Source organism: Balearica regulorum, chromosome 1 (genome assembly GCF_011004875.1).
Source record: "Balearica regulorum gibbericeps isolate bBalReg1 chromosome 1, bBalReg1.pri, whole genome shotgun sequence".
Lineage (NCBI taxonomy): Eukaryota > Metazoa > Chordata > Aves > Gruiformes > Gruidae > Balearica > Balearica regulorum.
In genome coordinates this window covers 34511241-34532453 of record NC_046184.1, presented here as the reverse complement: position 1 = coordinate 34532453, position 21213 = coordinate 34511241, and the positions used below count along the sequence as shown (strand labels likewise).

Here is a 21213-nt window from a genome sequence, read left to right as displayed (position 1 = left end):
ATGACAGAAGAAAACCCATCCTATTTCTTGCTGAGGAAACAATATGGTTATATATTATAAATTATGACTAATTATCTCACATCCTGTTTCCTCATAGCCCTAAACACAGGAAGCCTTTTCTTCTTCATGATATTCAATCTTGCTTTTAATAACATCTTTCATTTCTACAGTGGGATGTATTCCAGAGGATTCCAGTCTATCTCCACGGAGCACAGTCAAAGTGCGACCACGACCTGGCACGGCGAGAGGAAAATTCCAGCCAAGAGCATTACAAAATTCCTCTGATCCTATATAAAAGGGTTGCTGCTATCCACAAAGAACTGAGAAAGTCTGATTTCCTAGGGTTTTGTCCAAGATCTTCAGCTTCAGAGATAGAACATACTTTAATTGAACAGGAAACTCTCAGGAACTGATGCATGGTTCCTGCATATGGAAATACTGTGAATCTGAAATGTGTGCTGCTAAATTTTATCTGATTTTAATCCACCCATCTGATTCTTTTCAAGATGAGTTTTGCGAAAGATTAAGTCAACAGGAGTTTTTTTATTTAGTTTAGTAAATGGTAAACATGGCTGGTTCAAACACCAATAGTAGAACCGATAGTAGCTGATTAATCTCTTCGAATGAGTTAGAAGACCCAAAAAAAAGCAAACAAAAATCCAAAGTGGATGTTTGATAACTTTGTTTCCAACATGGCCCTTAGTATTTATTAAAACAAATACATGAAGAAGAAAAAAAAATCCACACAACAATTGTCTATACTTTGAGTGACTACACTCTCAAAAAGTATTTTTTTTAGGTCTTACACCAACCTTTTGGATTCTCTTTGGCTAAAACGCAGAAGTCTTGAATTCCTCATTAATGTGTGTTAACTCGTCCCCCTTACTTTTATTTATAGAGTATCATGCTATATTTCCAAACAGTGATGCTTGTAAGCAAAGAGATACTGCATGTCAATAAAAACCATAATATCTCAAACAAATTTTTAAAACAAGGAAAGAATGAAAAGCTCTAACACTGAAATAATGTTCTCAGTGCAGCCAAGTATCCGAAGCATCTTGACATATAAAACACACAATGTACTTACTTGGATAGATATACATATGGCAGAACTTCAAAATTAAAAAATCCCTAAAAAGCAATGAGAATGCAAGTACCAAAGACAGAAACTTCAGAATACTATGTTACTAGAAAAATGGGCTAAGCCACCTAATTTATTTCCAGTTAATTTTTTTCTTTTGCATAATAAAGGCTGGACCACCTTTCCTATCAGGACAGCCTGAGAGAGTTGGGCTTGTTCAGCCTGGAGAAGAGAAGGCTCTGGGGTGACCTAATTGTGGCCTTCCAGTACCTGAAGGGGACCTACAGGAAAGATGGGGAGGGACTGTTTATCAGGGAGTGTAGTGACAGGACAAGGGGTAATGGGTTTAAGCTGAAGGAGGGTCCATTTAGATTAGATGTTAGAAAGAAATTCTTTACTGTGAGGGTGGTGAGGCACTGGAACAGGTTGCCCAGAGAAGCTGTGGATGCCCCATCCCTGGAAGTGTTCAAGGCCAGGCTGGATGAAGCTTTGGGCAACCTGGTCTAGTGGAGGGTGTCCCTCCTCGCAGCAAGGGGGTTAGAACTAGATGATCTTTAAGGTCCCTTCAAGTCCAAACTATTCTATGATTCTATGAATATGTGAACACAAGCCAAAGTTGAATTTGAAACGAAAGCAATAATCAAAATTAATTGCTGGAAAGAGGGAGACAGAGTTCCCTAGAAAATTTCTGGAAAAAATAATCAAGCAACCAATTTGTAAATACTTCAAAAATAAGAAGATAAGGACCAACAGTAATTTTTCAAGAACAACTGATGCCAAACCAATCTTGTTTAATTTATAGCAGAGTAACAGGTCCCTTGGATTGGACAGATGGAACACTTACCGTATATTTGATTTTAGTAGGCCTTTCAATGGTGTTTAACCTAAGAAGAAAATTGAGAAGGAACTGAAAAAAGTTAAAAGCAACTAAAAATCTGTTGCACTGTTCCCAGTGCTCATGGTAGACAGGACCAAATGTACGGGCTTCTGATGCAGCAGGAAGGATCCCAGTTATGGATCAGGAACAGCTTTCCAAAAGTATAAATTTTAAACCAGAGAAATACCCTGCTTGAGGAGGCTTTGGAAGATAGAGTCCACCAGCAGAGGTCTTGAAGAACAGATTGAATGAAGAAGCAACATATGCACGACTGACCTGGCATGGGGGCAGAGAGGGTGAATGAGCTCTGAATAAATGCTCAGAGTCCATTTCAGGCTTTTTTTAATGTCGTTTGAATATATCAACATTCTTCAAAAGCTCAGAATCCAAGAGCTAAACAGATTAATCATTCATTGCTCTAACGAGCATCTGAAACCAGACCTCAAAATATTATATTATATTATCAATGGTTCTTTTGTTCCCTGGGCACAGGATATTTTGGTGGCTTTAATCGATGGTTCCCAATATTGTCACAATAGGAAAAACAACCCACTATGCTAAAACTTTTTCATCTTATCTCTTCCAGAGACAGAATGTAGTACTGGCAGCTTCAAGGCTCCAAAAATACCACTTCAGGCTCATTCAGGCTTATTACATTGAGAAAGTAATAATAATAAAGTCGCTTGCCTGTGCCTTTGTTGCAATGTTGTGTAGATGGCAAATGGCGTAGGATCATTTCAAAGTTAAGAATTCAAATTCACAGCACAAAACCACAAGTATCTCCATCTCCCTCTCTGTGCTCTATGCCAAATCCTAATTTCTGCGCTCATGGACAACTACCATTTTGTCCCCCAGGAGTCCCACTCTTTACCATGTCCTGCTTCATGCCTGCTTTCTTCACCCACCACCTCCCCTTCTATGCTCTGTAGATGATATTATGATCAAAATCTCATGGCCTGTCCTGCCATCACCTCTCTCCCTCCCTCCTCCCAACACCACTCTTATTTCTAGTATCACAGTCCCTGTTGCTCCCTTCTCCAGATGCCCATGCCCTCATTCACACCATTCTCCCATGCCAGTTTCCTTCTGGCACGTGTGGCTTCTGCTTCTCCTCACAGCTGCACTACAAGTGCGGCTCCACTTCTGCTTTCACATAATGCTGTCCTCCCAAGAGACACACAAGTCAGCAAGAGGCTCAGCTTCAGGGAAGTTTCCAGCTCTCACAGCTGCAGGGAAACTGAAAATGTGAGCAGCGTACATCCTCTAAACAAAACACAGGGCACACACAAAGGGCCTCCAAAATACTGCTAAACATCATGTTCTCCTTACAGCTTGGGGTTTACTCATGATCTTTGAGTAGGGCGTTCTGGAGATCGCTGGAAAATGAAGAAACACTCTTACTTACAAAGACAACAGGCAACAGTAACTGTCTTCACTAGTCCTATCCTTCATCTACAAAGGATTTATGGGTTGTGGTGTCCACCTTCACTAAGGACAACCTCTGCCATCAATCACTTGAAGAACACCTGAAGAAGCTAAAGACTTTACAACACATAAAAACAGACTAAACATGAAAAAAAAAATCAAATCTAAAAAATCAGAATCTTGGCTCACAAATCGTAAGATTTTGAAAGTAAGATACTCCTTTCAGCAAACCTGGCTGGTGCTCCCAGCTCATCCACTAATCCATAAATTGTAACAAATTACTTCTGTAACCGTTCATATCAATTTTGTCCAAGTCTAATACCTCTTTTCCTGCTATCTTCACCTCAGTTCCCAATGGTATTTCATCTATCCCTTCGGGCCAAACTGTCCTCCCTCGATTTTTGAGAAAAAACACTAATGAGTACCTGAATGAGCAGAGCCCAATAAATTTATGAATGTGCGTATATCACAGGGTTTGCAAAGATTGGTAGAAAATGGGAGTTCATGACCACCTACTTCTACATCCCTGTAAAAAACCTGAACTCCTCACTCCTCCTTTCACCAGCCACAGAGTGGACAGGAGCCACATCTCGTGCTGCCCTCGTCCTTCGGCAGAACCAACCGACTGCTCATCCTTGACGGGCTGGTTCTGGGAGCAGACATCCAACTGCCGACAGCACTGCCCTTCAGACTCGGTTGGACTGGAAACCTCTGAGAGCTGGAACTTCATGTACACACAGGAAAACTCAAGACATGTTTGTCAGAGCTGACGGCAGTGAAGTCTCAGATTTTCCTCTCCATCGTAAATAGTGTATGGTACGTGCTCATCTCCAAAGCTGGACGAGAAAGAGTCAAAGCCGTTTGTCTGTTACTACCTATCTTGAAGTTGCGTGAGTAGCTATAAAGGGCAGTGCTGGAATGGATGCAAGAAACACAATCAGAGGATCAAAGGAAAGTACAGACAGCACCTCAGAATGATGAGTGCTTCTCTTTGCATTCCCCTCACAGACACCTCTCTTCAGCCTGCCTGGCTCCTCTGCACGTGACCTGGGCAGCACGAGTAGAAGACAACAACATCTTTATGACTTGTGACAGAAACAGTGAATACTGAGGCTTTCTCTGCATCTCTGAGTCCCAAGTGACTTAGCAGTCATTTTAATTAAAAGATTCAAGAGTAACAAATAAAACATACAGCAGTTCTGTGTAGTATGCCCTCCTTGCAACAAAACCTTACCTCTGTGCCTGGCTGGTCAAACACACAGCTGTTCTTCTGCTGTCGTTCTCGCATCTTCATTGCTTCAGTGCCTTGTTCTAGGGTCATTCAAGATTTCAGTCTATCCAAAACACAGCACTGAAAGTCATCTTTCTTACAACAGGGCTTTCTTTAATCCCAACCTTCAAAATGGCTTATTCCTTTCTATAGATGATACCATTAAAGATTTGGGGAGTTCATTAACCTTAATCACCTTAAAGTCAGACTTACCTTAAACAATTCATCTCCACTCTTAAGTCTGTGCTTTCCTACCTTTGGCTATAATCTTGCTTCTCATTATATTTCCCTGCAGCCTGCTAATGAATCCAGCCTTTTCCTTTCTTCCTGTGACTCTTCTTACACGCTGTCCCCACAGGCTGCTCTTACTTAATTCAAGTTCTTCTAAGTCAATCCTAAATTAATATTCCATCAGTAATCACGACAACTAATAAGGCATCATCATTCTTGGCAGACTGACGCTGACGCGTACCTTACTCCGCTCAGGCCGCAACATCATCATTCTGGACGCATCTCAACCAAGCCTGCGTATTTGGGGTAGCTGGTTCCCCTTCCCTGTTGGTCGCCCTGGGGGTTCAGCCGAGGGTTTGGTGCTCCGCAGCTCCCCCCCCAGCTCCTCGCTGCCTCACAGCCTGGGTGGAAGACATAGGAGCACTCACGCAGTCTGGTGGTGCCGTGATGGAGGTGTATAAACGGGACTGGCATGGAACAGAAGCTGCTGCTTTGAACAACTTTTCTGTTTGCTATAACGTATGACAACGGCTTTGAAAAAAATAGTTATACAAGTATGTAAGGATTAAATCTAATCTCATTACTTCTGCGGGACTCACAAGCACTGGCCAGCACCAATGGCCAGTGACAGCACCGGGGGCTGGAGAGACTCTTGGGTCGCCTGCAGCAGCAGCAGCAGCGCTGCCTCTTCCCGCACAGCCGCGGGGCAGGGCCCACGCTGCCGCCGTGCCCCGCACAGCGCCGCGGCCCTGCTGGTGGCTCCCACGGACCCGCACGGACGGCGCCAGGCAACCCTTTGGGGGCACACAGCTGAAAGCCCCAGGCCTCCTGCGGGCGCTGAGGGCGGCGGCAGAGGCGGCTCCCAGAGCCCCGGCCCGCCCCGGCCTCTCGCTCCGCCGCTGCCGCCGCCATCGCCCCAGGCCGCGGACAGCGGGCCCAGGCGAGGCCTAGGCCTGCTCGTCAGCCCCCGCCGCCTTCTCACGCAGGTCGCGCTCCTGTGGCCACAGAGCTCCGTCCAAAGCTCCTCTGGGAGAATTTTATTAAAATAATATTTTTTTAAAAACCCCAATCTCGGCACTGGAGGTGTCCCCACGTCGCGGTCACATTACGTCATCGCCCGCGCGTCCCTCGGCCGCACCCTGCCGCCGCGCCGCCACCAGGGGGCGCAACCGCCCGCGCCGCGTGGCCCCGCCCCGCCCCCCCAAGCCCGGCCCCCTCTTGCCCGCCCTCCCTCATCCCATTGGCTCCTCGCCCACCGGCGCCGGCGGCGGGTCACGTGCCCTCCCCTTCCCGCCTACCTTCCCCCTCTCGCGACGGCCCCGCCCCTCCCCCCCTCGGGAGGGCGCTGGAGGACCTATCCCACAATGCTCCCGCAGGCGGCGCGGGACGGTTTGGAGGCGTCTCGCTGGCGGGCTGCACCGCCCGCCCGCCGCCACGCCACCGCCCCCTCCCACCCTCCCCCCGCGGCGGAAGGCGGCAGAGCAGCGCCCCCCAGCGGCCCCCGCCGGCGCTGCGCACTCCCGGCCGCGCGCGGACATGTGGCCCGGCGGCAGCTGAGCGGGGCCCCCGCCGAGCCGAGCCCGCCCTCCCGCCGCGCCTCCCGCCCCGGGCGGACGCTCCTCGGCCGCAGCGGGGCAGCGGACGCCGCTCCCGGAAGCCCCAAGGCGGCGGAGGAGGCGGCGCGGGGAACCGGAGCGGAGAACCGGAGCGTCCGCTTCATGCGGGTGGCCGCGGAGCAGTGACCGCGCGAGGGGACGCCGCGGCGCCAGGTGAACGCCGGCGGTTGGCGGCGGGGGGGGGGGGGGCGGCCGCCTCCCTCGGGAGTTTCCGTGAGGAAAGTGCTCGGGGGCGTTCCCCGTACGCGGGACGGCGGCGGGGCGGCGGGCCGGGGCAGGGGACCGGAGGGAGGGAGGGAAGGTGGTCGGTACTGCCGTCCCGCTCTGGCCAGGGCCTTCGCCGCCGCTCGGAGCCCGCCGAGCTCGGGTGCTCCCTCCCACCGCTCCGCCGGGCAGAGGGCGGGGTTTGCTGCCGGCTCCGGCCTCGGGTTTTCCCCCCTCCCCTCCTCTCGCCGCCCGCGTCGTGGCGCCGGCCGGGAGGCTGGCCCGGCCCGGTGCTGGCGCTCGGCTGCCGTGACAGGCCGTTTCGGGGCGCGAAGCGGGAGGGGGGGGCGGGTCTCGGCCGCCCGCCTCGTCTCCCGGGGCGAGAGGGGAAACAAAGGGGGGCGGCCGGGGCGATCCGCCGTTCCCAGGAGACCGCCGGCCCCCTCCGCGCCGAAAGCTTTTGTGAAGGCACAACGGGAGGAGCAGCAGCCCTGCCCGGTGATCCGTGAGTGGGGTTGGCGCGGGGACCTCTCCGCCACGGCGCTGGCCTGAACAAAGATCCCGGTCCGGGGAGGCACCGCCGTCCCTCTTCTTCCCGGGAGCGGCGGGCGCTGAACCGGCCGCCTGGAGTTGTAAATACCGGCAGCGTTTGCTGGAAGAGCGTCCTAGAGTGGCAGGAGGTGCTGGAAGACTTTGCTGTTGTGGAGGAAGTTGCACGGAGAGGCTCAACTTAAAGCCCAGCTCTGCTTTTGTGCTGTTGTGGAATCGCGACTGACTTAAACATCAGTAAAGTTGCACAGAGTGACGCTGGAGCCTGGAAGTGATACAGTTATAAAGCCACGGAGAGATTCTCCAATTCTTCTTGTGTTTTAGAGTACATTGTGCCCTAATTATTTTTTTTCCCCTTTGGTGAGTATTAAAAAATATTATTAGCCTGAGCCCCAAATGCAACTCACCTTTGTTTGACAACCTATGTCCACGTTTATCACTTCAAAACAACTTTAGTAGGCCTAAATTGGTTCCCTTCCTCTCACAATGTTTTTATTTTAGATTTTTAGGAAGAATGAGATAACAGAAAGGCCAGGTAATTACTGTTTGCTTAGTATCAGTAACTAGGTACTGCTGGCAAAGAATCATTTATTTAAAATGTCAAGAGACGGTTAAGGCTGTTCACATCGAAGTAATAATTATGTAATGGATTGGAATGCCCCTGATTAGTGAACAGCTATTTTAAGATTGTAATTTTATAGTTTTTTAGGGCTTTGATAAAGGGAGATCTTACTTAGTGTCTGGTGTTATGTTTGTATATCACTAATGTATCGGGGGCTTTTAATTCTTTTTCAGTGGATCATAGTGTTAAGTGAAGTGTAATCTAAGAGTTTTACTGTGTGGGTATTCAGACTTACAGGAGAAGAGGAATGGGGGAAGTCTTTAGTCATTTTGTTATAGTTTCTTTCGATCTTAGCAAAAATAAATAGTAGGCTTATGAAATGACACGGTGACAAAAATTTGCTTTATTTGGTTGGTTATACATGATAATCCATATCTCTTTTTTTAAGTAGAAAGCTGTACTTAGAGATTCACAAGGTTAAAAAAAAGGATAGCATCCTCTTTAGTGACATGGAAAAGACTTGGAAATGATCCCAAGTACTTTTTCAAATGTTTCCTTTAGAATTTCTAGGAATACAGTGTTTGTTGTTCTGTTCTCCTTAGATGAGATGAGAAATAGTTGGGGGGGAGGAGGCTATTTAGACTTTTATTCACAGTGTTAAATCTTTTGCAGCTTTGCTTTCAGTAGTTTACATTTGCTGATGTGTCAACTTTCAGAGTGATAAATGGTCCGAATAAGAAATAAATCCACTTTCTTTCATGTTCCACTCCCCTTAAAGTCTGCTTGTGAATAAGCCGAATGGACAACAGCTTCGTGGCCTTGCGGGGGAGGGGAAATCTCTCTCTTCCAAATGGTCTTGAAAGAGAATGTTTCTTAGACCTTTTGATAGCAGTAGAACTGGGTTCACTAGTTTATCTTGTATTCAGGTTATCTTTAAGATTGGGAATACTTCTCCAGGAATTTGGTGAGGTTTTTTTGAACAGGAATTTATAGTGCTCAAACACAATATGTGAAGGGTGTTGAATTTGACTCAACAGAGGGATGTAGATTATCTTATTCTCCAGTTATTCAGATATCACTTTTGAAACATCCACCTGATAAAGAGTTTCTTTGTGCTCTCGACTGACTGTAGTTTGATACAGTTGATGCATGACTTCTAGCCTCTGGTTTTATAAAACTTGTAGATGGTTCTGCTCTGGTTACAAACATCTGGATTTTTTTGCTGTTACAGGGATTCTTTGCAGAATCTTCTCAGTTTTCCACTGTCCTGAGTACTAAAAGGCTGTGCAAAAACTTAAGCTATTTAAAGTTGGCTTTATTTAGTAATTATTTTAATGGTGATTTTATTTCAATTAATGCTATATTTGGACTTACATGATATTAAGAGGGGTGGGAACACTGCTGGGAAAAATTTTATGGGCTGACTTGCCATACTGACACCAGAATTCTTGAAGCCTGGCCTTCTCTCAGTCCACTGTTCAGTGTTGGGATTTTCTTTCCCAGCAATCTAAGGTAAGGGAGAAAAACTATCCTTTCAGTTAATAGTAACAAAAACCTGCAATCCAGATCTGCTGATAGCTAAACTGATTATTCAGCGCTATCAAGCATTGTTATCAATTTGCCTGAATGAATTCTGAAATGGTTACAGCTAATCTGCTAAACCATTTAAGATTGAAATAGATTTTATAAATCTCAACATTGCTCAGGTTTTTTGCCTTTTTTCTTGCAAGTTGGAGATACACAGCGTTAAACAGATTTATACACTAACCCTTCTTCTGTAGTCATAACTACCAGAGGCCTCTAATGTGCGTACTCTGTAGAGAGGGCTAGTTCATGGCTTTGCAGGAGTGTAGGCACATTTTGTTTCACCTCTATGTACTAGTCCATCTTGCCCTGAAGGGCAGTGACCTTGATCTGAGAGGATACCAGTGCAGTGACATTGTATCTTCTCTTCCCTACTTGTTTGATCTCTTTACCTGACAGTTGAGGTTATGGGCAAGCAGAAAGCTGTGCACATCTCTCTTTTAGATTTGAAAGTCATTTGGGTTTGGTACCCTACAGCACTTGAGCAGGATGATTCTCTTGTGTGGGAAGTTAGCTGCAGTCATAAAATAACAAATGGAGGATAGCACCTGCTGGAAGATGGAAGGTGAATGCACATCTGTCTTTCTGTTCCTGAACCTGCAGCTCTGCTGTCCTGAACAGCTGTCCATCACCTCTCTACATCTTGGTCTGGTGGAGCGCCAAAGGCAGGGAGACTACATTGGAAGGGCTCTCAAAGGTTGAACATGCATATTCTGTACTTCAGTGGTCCACAACAGATTCAACAAGTAGTTTTTCTCAGTCAGGAATTTTTAAAAAAAAAAAAAAAAAAGCTAAGGAAGTTGCCTCTTGCTTTTAGAAACATTCTGCTTTCCTACAGGTTATTTTTAGGGCACATCAGACTGTTTCCTCAACTAAAAGTCTTAAGAAAAGCTAATTAAATTTAACCAAATGTGGAAGTTGTCACTTCTACGCTGTGGAAATTAACTGACTTGGCAAAGGATGATCAAAATACTGCACTTAATTATGCATGAGTAGGCAAGATTAAAATACACTTTGTATGAAATGCATTTATTCAGGTAACAAATACATATATACACACACAACCCACCCCCCTGCAGGCATATGTGCATCTATGCCTTACATTTGTTTATGTTGTGCTAAAATGAATATTTTCACCCATTCATTTTTTATTATGAAATAATGCTGTCTCACAAAGTATCTTGATGAAATAATAGTAGTACTCTTTTTTTTATCCATGAGAACATAAAATTTGAATTTTAACTCAAAAATACTCCATTACAGCAGTCATAAAAAAGTAACATTTTTATTTGATGGTTCTGTGGTCAGTGGTATTCTTAACTTTCTGAGATTATTTCAGATTATTTCCTCTGTGTATATATAAATGTTTAAAAAAATGTGAATGATCATGTAGAGAGAATTGGGAAGAAGATGATGTCACCCAGAAGCTGTTTTCTAAAGCCTAATACTGTGGTAAATTGCAGTATCTGGTCACTTTTTCTAGTAGACACTAATAATAGTATCTGTCTTAATGCAGATTTTATTTAAGGATTGGTGAACTCCCATTAAAATGTAATGTTTGTTCCTCTGTTATTAGGTCTGTAAGTACTGCTTAACTGTGATCTGCCTTCAAAGGTATGATCTGTGAGTAAACCTGAATGATGCATTGAATGATGTCTGGAACTTTTCCAAGCTAGTATGAAATTGCTTGGAAACGTCAAGTGAGTTAACACTTGTTGTCTCTGTACTTACTACCTGGCTTTTGTTAGGCTGCCAGTAGCAATAAGGAATGTGAAATTCCGCGGGATCAATGTCTAATAGAAGTCTTCACGTACCTCCATACCTTCAGATAGCCACACAGGCCAAAACTGCAGCAGTGAAGACTTCTACGTTTCTTGGTGTGCCACAGGAGAGATGGAGACCCTTACATGAAACGGCTGTGCTGACCTGAGCTTATAAAATACTATTATTCGAAGTCAACAGGAGCTTCAGGACCATGTTTTTTTGACACCGTAGCTTTCACCTTGTGCTTTTTTTTTTTTTAAAAAGAGGATGCCTTAGAGAGGCAAAATGTACTTTTGAGTGGCTATGCTATTTTCTTTTGGTTTTGAAGTGATGTCTGTATATTTTTACAGATATCTTTACATGTAAGCTGAAATTACTTTTATGGAAACGTATTTTTTGAATACCAAAAGAACATGTCATATAAGTAAACTCTTGATTTGATGCTTAAAATGAAAGAACAGCATGCTTTTAATAGAGGACTCAAATTCAGTATATTTTTATCAAGTGTGTATGTACGGTTCTATGCAATCTTCTGTAGTGCATTTTTCCATTTAAGTAAATCCATAAAATTATACGGAAGCCTGTACATTACATACATTTTGTTAGAGGGATGCCCTTCAGATTGCAGGGGTTCAACATTCAGAAGCTGAGAAATAAGACTACCATGATGTAGGTGAAAGAAAAAATAATGGTAGTCTGTAATTGGACAATGCAGGCTATTTCTTCCTTTGATGAATTCAGCCTGTTCTTCTTTGACTCAGTATACTTTTCTAAACACCTACCACTCTGGTTTTGTTGCCCTATTATTTTTATTATTTTTTTTTCATCTTAAATGTGCTTCTTGCCATTGCTACTGCTCCTGAGATTTTAATTTTTTTCCATCCACTGTTAAAAGCTCTTAGCTTTTCCACTTCTGTCTTTGCAAGGTCTTTTGGTTCAGTTCTTGCATCCCTGGTGTTTAAGTCCAGCTATTTGGGCATGTTTAGGATGGTATTAAGAAAATAAAGATGGTCTTCCTAGTTTCTTTAGCATCAGAGAAATGATTGCAACAAGTCCTGCTGTGTTGCCATAGCACTGGCTGAAGTATGCTCATTCATCTTGTGGGAATGTTGCATGTGCAGTGTAGCAATGGGATAGGAACTTGAAATTATTAGTGTATGCTGAGCACAGATCCAGTTTATGGGAAAAAATTAAATGCTACAACTAGGAATGATTTCTTGAGTAAATGCAAACTTTTTTTCCCAGATGTATGACATGGCTAGATTTGGAGGGCTTGCTTGCATGGAAAGCATATTCTTGATCTCAGTGACCCACTGCCAAATATCTGCTCTTTGGTGGAAAGCATGAAAATACTAGTGCTTCCAAGTGGCTAGAAAAATGTACACTTATTTTAAACTGTGCTTGGAAATGGCTGAGCCATTTTTGCTGACTTTGGTATGTAATGCTATCCCTTCCAGCTGCAAAAGTATCCATGTGACTAAGGACCCTCAGCAGCGGAAGGCAAGGTCATGAGTTTATGCTGATTTGATTTAGTTGCTTGTACCACGTGCACCATGACAATAGTACCTAATCCCTAATTAGTTCCTGTTATTTGTAAATCTCAGTTTCATCCAGTTTAGTCACAGACTACCTAGAAGAAACACCTAAGTGCTGAATTGTACATTTTGTGAGAGAATGTTATGTGCACTATTTGCTCTTTCATATTTCTTTGTATTATGTTAATCGCTACAGTACTTCAGTGTTTTATCAGCAGTGTATGGAACAACATGACTTACCTCCTGGCATGTATGTGTGTTTTCCCTGCAGGGGTGATTATGGTATAGTGCTGCTTCTGCTGGGAGTCTTATCATATACATGCACACATGAAACAACAGCACGGTGCATATTGCCTTCTATTGAAAATACTATTTTGGAAAGCAAAATAGGGTGGTCTTTTAATTTCTGTGAATAGACATTTCATCATTTTGTATCAGTCTTTAGAACGGTTTATTTGTCCTGTCTTCAATATAAATGAAGATGTGTTTTCGTAGGGGAGTTAACCATGGCTCCAACAAATATTCCTTCTTTGGGCTGTCGTGGACCCAGCCGTGGACTTCTGTAAAGGGGGATAATTCAGAACGTCTTTGAAAAGCAGTGTTATGAGTGGCAGCTTACTGAGGAGCTACCCTGCAAAATTGCCTTCCTCCAGTGCATAGGGAGATTAGACATCTTTGTCCTCGTTGCTTTTGCATTGTCAACAGAATTGTCAAACGGAGATTTGAGTAACCTACTTTGTCCCCTGGCAGCGTGGAAAGGGGTTTTCTCACAAACTTGAGAAATGTCACTAAAGAGCCAGCAGGGACACAAGCATAGCTTTAAATTACTGGTTAGATTAATCAGCTGTGAAATATATGCTTTGAATCAAATGAGACTGCACAGTGACAACTAGCTCCCCAAAGTGCTTGCTTTTGTATTTGTTTTTTTGTTTTGGGATTTTTTTGTTGTGGTTTTTTTTTTTTTTCTTGCTAACTAGCAAGTTCAGCTTCATCTAATTCTCAGTCTGCAAACTGAATTTGCCTAAGCACTGGACCATCTTGGTTGTCTAGTGGTCACCCTGAACGTACCGATAGCATAGAGCTGTCATTTCGCTATGCTTTGGTATGTAATTCATGTGGTCTGATGAGTTAACCTCACAGCTGCTGGCAGATACTGAAAATGTTTGATTTAGATTGACTTATGGAGGGCATCTGCTGAGGTACTGTTTGTCATTGCTGCTTACTGGGTATGAGCCCTTAATATGAGTTGAGGAGACATCCTAAACTTCTGTCACCTATCCTAGTGGAACTAAGTGTTTTATGGTTGACAGTGCAGAAAGATGAGAAATGAAATTTGCCTTCTGTAGATAATTACCCATCAGTGCCAGTTAGGTAACTGTAGTTCAGTACCAAACTCAAATTTGTCTAAAAGCTGCTAACTGCTGTGCAAGCCTGTAATAAGCTTTCCTTTACCTCTCCATGAGCTTCCTCAGAAAATCGGGCTCAGCCTTGTGTGATAGCATGGTGAGAACTGATGTACACAGGAAAACTTTCTTCAGTGTGGTTTTGGCAAAGAGAATTAATATCCCTTTGATACTTTAACTGTTTTGGTCAAACATCATACCTTTTCTGGCTTGTGGAAGTATCAGTCTTTATGTGGATTGTCCCAGTAGTTACACGGATGCTCATGATTCTGATGAGGACATCAGCCCTTGCATGTGTCATCTTTGGAGGGTGGGAGCGGTGATACAAGCTTTTCACAAACCTTGGTGCCTTGTGTTGTCTTAAGTTATCTACTACTTAAGACTGATAAAATGGCTCACTCTTTTGGATAGTTTCTTGGGATGGGATTTGGAATTTCACTGCAGGCTGTGACAGCTTTATTATCAGTTGAATTTTAGCACAAGTATTTTGAGTTTGTCATTTTGTTACTGCTTGTTTCCCAGTGCTAAGGGTGCTTCTGTAACCTACATCCTTATTTTTCTTTATTACTTGCTAAAAAAACAATGAGAACTGGTTACTTTGAGGAGGGAAGGAACATGAAGGCTAGTAAATCAGGGGGCCAGCTGTATGACTGGGATTCTGAGATGAAGGAGCGTCTTGTCCCATGCATGAGTTTCCCAGTAGAGAGAGAGATGGGAAGTTCCTTAATAGATACCTATCGGTGATACCAACTTTGTTACTGTCTTTAGTCTCTCATGTAAATCTGTTGGGTTTTGGGTTTCTTTTGGCTTTGACAATAGCTCTTACTTAAAAGCATTAAATTGGTGTTGTTAGAGGTATTAACAGCAAAGTTTTGTGATAGAAGTATGTTGCCCCTTTTTTTTCCAAGATGGTACTGTCTGGTTTAGTTCTGTGTTGTACCGAAGCTTTGTGGATAGTGACTTTTCTAAGTAGAGCTAAACAGTTATTTACCCTTACACACATGAATAGCATATGAATAAAGTATTCTTCAGTTACTGTTAGTAATTGTAGAATACTAAAGAAACTTGTGGATCAGCATGACTTGTCAAGGCATGGATATGAGAAATGGTACTGCTGACGTTGTCTGGCTACCTTCTTTTACTGTCTAGTAAACTGAAGTGTTTTAAATGCTAAACACTAGAGTCCAATCTGATTTGTAGCACTTCATCATGCAGCATTCTGTAAAAGGCATGGTGTCCCCCCCACGGTTTGTAGAATGTTCTCAAATATGTGAGGTCTTATAACATCTTTTACTGCCCTGACGTTTTGCCTATGTCTTGCAGGCGCTCTTTTGTTAAATGTCAGTGGGGAACGCTGCCTGCTGCCTTGGCTTAACATGAAAAGGTTTGTATGGCAGGTTTTAAGCTAGTTTATGATTATAAGCTTTATACAGGAAGGAGATTACCTTGGGTGTGTGTCCATGGTAAGGTTCTAAATCTTCCTTGAAACTCTGGGCTCTTTGGATGGTCAGACAGGTTACTAGATAATTAATTGCTGCATCTGAGCCACTGCAGCAGTCCCTCAAGCTGTATTTGCGCATTTCCATTGAGTTCTGTGTGCCTTCCTTGCTTAGGGGGCAGTTAGGATGTTGTCCTGTATGCTTCTGTGGGTGCGGACTGGGCATGAGCATTGAGTGTCCGCAGCTGCTATTCAGTTTGTTATTGTTAAGGTGGCCACAAAAATGAAAGCGTTGAATCTAGCAGGGATGTACCTGTAATCACAGCATCTGCAATGTGAATGTGCTTGTCCTTGTTCTGCTGCTAGACTGGAAAAAGAAATCCGAAGGAAGATATCCACTGTGTTGTTTTGGGGTTGTTTTTCTTCTGTGTAAGGAAGGGGAAAGTTGGCAGAAGACGGTATACTGTTTAGGATGGTATAATTCCAGCCATTTGGCTTTGACAGTTTTCTCTTCTGACTTTACCTTGCATTTTCATGAACTTGGCGGGTAATCTTGGTACTGCTATATCCTTGAAGGGGGATAGTTTGATAACAAAGTCTTGGCTATTTTAGCACCTTGCCATTGCCCAAAGGGGCAATCCTGGTTTATGTCTACCCTTCCCAGTAGGGGAAGGGTAGACAGAATTCCCAGTCCCAATTCTGTCACTTGCAATTTCTTTGGCATACGCATCGGTCTTAGCTAGGTCTGCTCACCATTGCTAGTGGTGAGAAAGACAGCTGCTTCTTTGGGTGGCAGCAAACTATTAGATTAGCTCTCTTGGGTAATTGCATCCTTAGAGGTCTGGAAAGAGTCTTTAAATGAGTGGAGTCTCCTTGCCTGAATAGCGCTGATTCTTTCCAAGACACTGGATCTACATGAATAGGCTTAAACCACCTATAGAAAAAAGTTTCTGTTCCCCAAAGCTAGCACTGGTCTCTTTGTTTTTCTTCAGCTTTGTTGATTGTATGGCGTTCTGTTTGGGAATGCAGACAAGGTGCAATTTGAGCATACAAAGAGCAAAGATCCTCTTGAAAAGCCCTCTTTGAGTGTGCCTGTTGGTTCTATTCTCACTGATGTTCTGGGCCATGAGATTTTACTACACAAAGGAGTAAATCCAGGATAAGTGCTTCCAGATCCTCAGTTTAGCCCTCATTTATTGGAGGGCAAACCACATTACTGAATTGTCACCTTCCAGGCTCTTTGGACAAATTAAGAGTTTTTTCCAAATAAAAAGAACTGTGAAGGTTCCTGATGTACTTTTGCAAATACCCAATAGTGTCTTTTTTTTTTTCCTGTTAGACTTGCCGATACAAGTAGGTCAAAAGCATTTCAAAGGTTCAGCTGACATTAGAAATACTGTTTCCTCAGCCCATCTCCAAGATGGCATGGGATTTCTGGCAAAAGTTTTCAAAATTTTCAGCAGCAGCTGGACATTTGCCCCATAATAGTCCAGAGGTTATGGTGAGTCCATATGGGGAACTCCAGAGGACACTGTGTTCTGCCATTAATTACTTAAAAAATATATAAATAAAATCTGTTTTTCTAAATGTGGCTAATTATTGAGATCTGTTTTCCTTTAAAATATGCTTGCTGAAGGAGGGTCTTAAACCTCCTTCTGAGGTTTCTTAAAGACCACCAAAATGCATAGGGCAAAATAGAACCCTGCTTATTGCTGCTCAAAGTTTTGATGGGAGTAAAGGGTGTTACTGTTGCTTTATTAAGCAAATAAATGCTGTACACTGAACGTATGGCTGACTGTTATTTCATATTTGAAACTGATTTTTTTCTTGATTTATTAGAGAACTCAAAACACAACTGAGAGTGCCACAAATCCTTTTAAAAAGAAAATATTTTTCATAGGAACAGAACAGTGAAAATAAGTCGCTATGAGTATTGATGTATCTAAGAAGCTGAAAGATTAATTACAAATGTTTCCTAAGTTAAGTCCGTTAAAGGAACAAGAATAAGCCGGTCTTGGACATCATTTTGCACTCACTTACTGGAGATCTTGTTGCATGTGTTCTTGATTTCCATCCCCCTTTTCTAATTGAACAAGTGTACTTCTGTGTGGATGGGTCTCTAGACCGTTACTGTATTAGAGGAAGAGTATTTAGCTGTTGCATTTTATTTACAGGGCATAAAGAATGCTTGTAAAGACTGTCTCGTAGTTAGTCAAAAAGGAGGCGCATGCTAATTTCATGTGTTACTTATAATTAGGCTAGTATAAATTTTCATCTGATTATTTTTCTATGCCTATTCAATTTTAAGATTTTAATGTAATAGATTTTAGTTCAGTGAGAAATTCAGTTGCATGACTTTGAACAGACCAAGTCTTTTCATTCTGCATGCACAGTGAATTAGTGTTGAAGTACAACTGTATTTTTAGGTTATGAATTGTGTGAAGTAGTTTGTGTTAATATAAAACGTAAATTTTTGTGATACAGAAAATTTAGTGGGTAAATGGCACTTATATCAGTCTGCTTTATGGAGTTAAGTACATCATGAAGTTGCATTCCTCAGATTGACAGTGAAGAATCCATTCCTATGTTCTACAGTTAACTCTAAGCACTTTTGGTGACAGATGTCTTTGGCATCTGCCTTCCATGAAGACAAGAACAGGCATTTCCTTTGAAGAATAACCTAGAAACTTAAATGTTTAACTCCTTTAAAAAGGGGATGGGGTGGCGGCATGTACTTGTGGTAATGTCCTTGTTCACTGTTTTCAGTTCAATATACTAGAGTATTCTTGCCTGTATCTCAAATATGAAATTAAACAAGGTATTGCTCTTACAAAGTAATTCCATTGAAAATTTACAAGCACCAGAAAAGTACCATCTTGGCTGTAATGCTATGCTGTCTTTAGGCATTCTTAGAGAGTATTTTATCTATAGAGTTGGGGGGGGGGGTGTTGATTTTGATTTTGTCGGCACTAATATAGTATAGTACTTCTTGCTGTCTTGTCACGTACCTTGCATGTGTGGGTCTTGGGGTATTTTCTAATATTTCACATCAACAGCTGAATGATGGTAACTAAAATGTGTTGGTCATGAGTCAGTGGAAATTGGTAGAAGTACTCTTTGGATACTAGCATTCTTCAAATACATATTAGCCTGATCGGACACAATTAGCCAGAGTATCAGTTGCTAGATGGCATTAATGATGCTCATAAATTAAAAACAGATTGTAAATGATCTATATCTACCTCTTAATGTCATAAGAGTAATGTCATATACCTACTTTACAAGGGTATAATGAAATGGAGAGCACTCATTAAATCCATAGTGGTAATTTTTATTTTCAAGTTGCAAGCTAAATTGTGTACACTGTTTCTATGTTTTCCAGACGACATTTGTAAGAAAATGAAGAACAGAAAGCAATGTATTCAAGATACTGAGGGTCAGAAGCATGAATGCATGGAAGGTAAAATCTGTGTGTGTGAAAATATTCAAGTACATTATTCAGGTTCAAGCTGTGAAGGTCAGATTTTACATTTGCTCTCTCAATTAGTATGCTGCTTGTTTTGAAAGAAATTGTGTAAACATAACCACTATCTCAGCATAATATTTTTCTTTGGTCTGTGGGGTCCCCAAATCCTTTCCTATCTCTTCTGGTTTTTACTTGTTGACTTCTAGTAGCAGAACAAAAATGGAGATAGCAATTGTTATTCAGGAAAAAAAAGATTAGAGTAAAATTCCTTGAAGAAAAGTTCTTGCATTTTTATATTCTGAAAACAATTTCTAACTTTAACAAAATCGGGAGCATTTTTTATTTAATGGACATGATTAGGTAAATATTTGAGGATGTTCAGATTAAAGTAGTTCTAAGACTGGAAAACTAAAATAAAGGTAGACCATGTGTATATAAGATAATGAATATAGAATATGCTGGTCTAATTTATTTCATGAAGAGAGAGTGCAAACGTCCAAGGAGAAAGAACTCGGGAGAGCAATGTCTGAATGACTATATGGCCAATAGGAAACACTGTGTGATGCTTTATTTAAATAGCACTAGAGCTAACCTTCATTTGTTTTAATGGCAAATATTGGTACAGTAGTCTATGAAATACTTTGCGTAGTATTTTTCACCTGAAATACGTTCTTTTAACTTCTACTCTGGTCAGCATCTTGACTGCATTAGACCTGAACACTTGATTAACTTGCTTTTAACTACAGAAAATTCTGTCTTATTGCCTTATTATTTAAATCTAGAAGGACTTTGTTTCAAAAACTGTCAGAAATTCTAAGTGTCAATGTTGATACCAGGTGAAGAAAATGAAGAAGGCTGTTCCTGTTCTACCTTGTTATATGACAGTGATACGTGCCCCATCTGTCTGAACTGCCTTCTAGAACAAGAGATTGGTTTTCCTGAGAACTGCAGTCATACCTTCTGCATGACTTGTATTCTTAAATGGGCTGAGGTAAGACTGAGAACCAAGGTGTGTATTTATTTTTTCAGTGAAATCTATTGCATCTAATATCTACACATTTTTTTTTATTTCTTTTTTAAGAAAATAAGTTATGCATTCTGACTTTGCACGGAAATGTTTCAATAACAGTTTATAAACAGATCGTAGGAAATGTTCTCCGTAGTGCAATAAAGTACTTTGTGTTTTCTTTAACTGGACATCCTGACTTACTAATGGTTACTAGAGTTCAAGGATCAGTAAAAAAATGGTGTTGGCTGTTTGGAAGATCAGACAGTGTTATGTACATGTCATAATATTGCAGTGTCATTAGCTTAATCTTATTTTGTTATCCCGTATGATGTTTGTCTTACTGTCAACTCTTAGGGCTGGGGTCAATATGTTTTCATGTTAGTCTACAAAATGAGTCTAATTAAACCTTAGTTTTCTAACTCTACAAGAGAGCACAGCTAAAAGGTTTAGTGCTTTTCTGAATTAAAAATTTTCACTTTAATTATGGCTATTATTTGATCCATGTCAATACCTTTGTAGATAGCTTTGGAACCTTAAAGGAAAATGAGTTGTTGAGCAAATTCTTGATGATCTTGTTCTACTTAGTCCCTTTTTCCTCACATATGTCCTGTAATCATTGCATTAAGTCTGTAATATCTTTACTTTTCCTGTAACTTCTTCAATTGTCAATATAAAACACCAAATTAGAATTGCTTTATACTGTACTGGAGGATGCTCAAATGAGATGCTGTTTTTTGTCCTGCTTCTATGCACTTGAATTGGTTGCTTATTGTAGTAGAGACCACTACTTGGTTTCTTTGCAATAACTTTCTTTTGAAGTAAATGATGATTCTGGTTTCAGTATATCCTTTAGAAGGTTGATATCACTTATATGTATGTATATCTACAGTATACTTATTTATGTATTATTTTTTACTTACTATATTTTTAACCTTAATTTTTGTGTTATTACTGAAGGCAGACAGTAACATACATTGCTTTCTGAAGATTTTGTATAAATTCCAGAGTATGAAAAAAAGGTTATTAGATGAAGCTTGCTCTCAATTCACAAACTAGATAATAAACTAAGTCTCCTATTGCCAGATTTCCTGTTCTGCAAATGATTAATTACAGTGTTTTTATTTATAAGGGAACAGGAAATTCTCATCCACAATTTTATCCTCACTTCCTTAGCTGGTTGGTATAATGGTAGCTGAAAG

The 21213-nt window shown here is 41.8% G+C and overlaps 1 protein-coding gene across 2 annotated transcripts in view; it reads left to right on the top strand.

The window, feature by feature from the left end:
• Nucleotides 1-6375: 6375 nt before the first annotated feature.
• Nucleotides 6376-21213, top strand: part of SCAF11 (SR-related CTD associated factor 11) — a 42651-nt gene continuing 27813 nt past the window's right edge. Inside the window, exons 1-3 of one of the 2 annotated variants that reach the window (XM_075745218.1) lie at nucleotides 6376-6653; nucleotides 18922-18999; nucleotides 19842-19996. In XM_075745218.1, the coding sequence (XP_075601333.1) occupies nucleotides 18939-18999; nucleotides 19842-19996 (216 nt within the window). In that variant the 5' untranslated portion in view covers nucleotides 6376-6653; nucleotides 18922-18938. Of the gene's footprint in view, nucleotides 6654-6949; nucleotides 7614-18921; nucleotides 19000-19841; nucleotides 19997-21213 lie in introns of those variants that run through there. The other variant, XM_075745209.1, reaches the window with a different exon arrangement.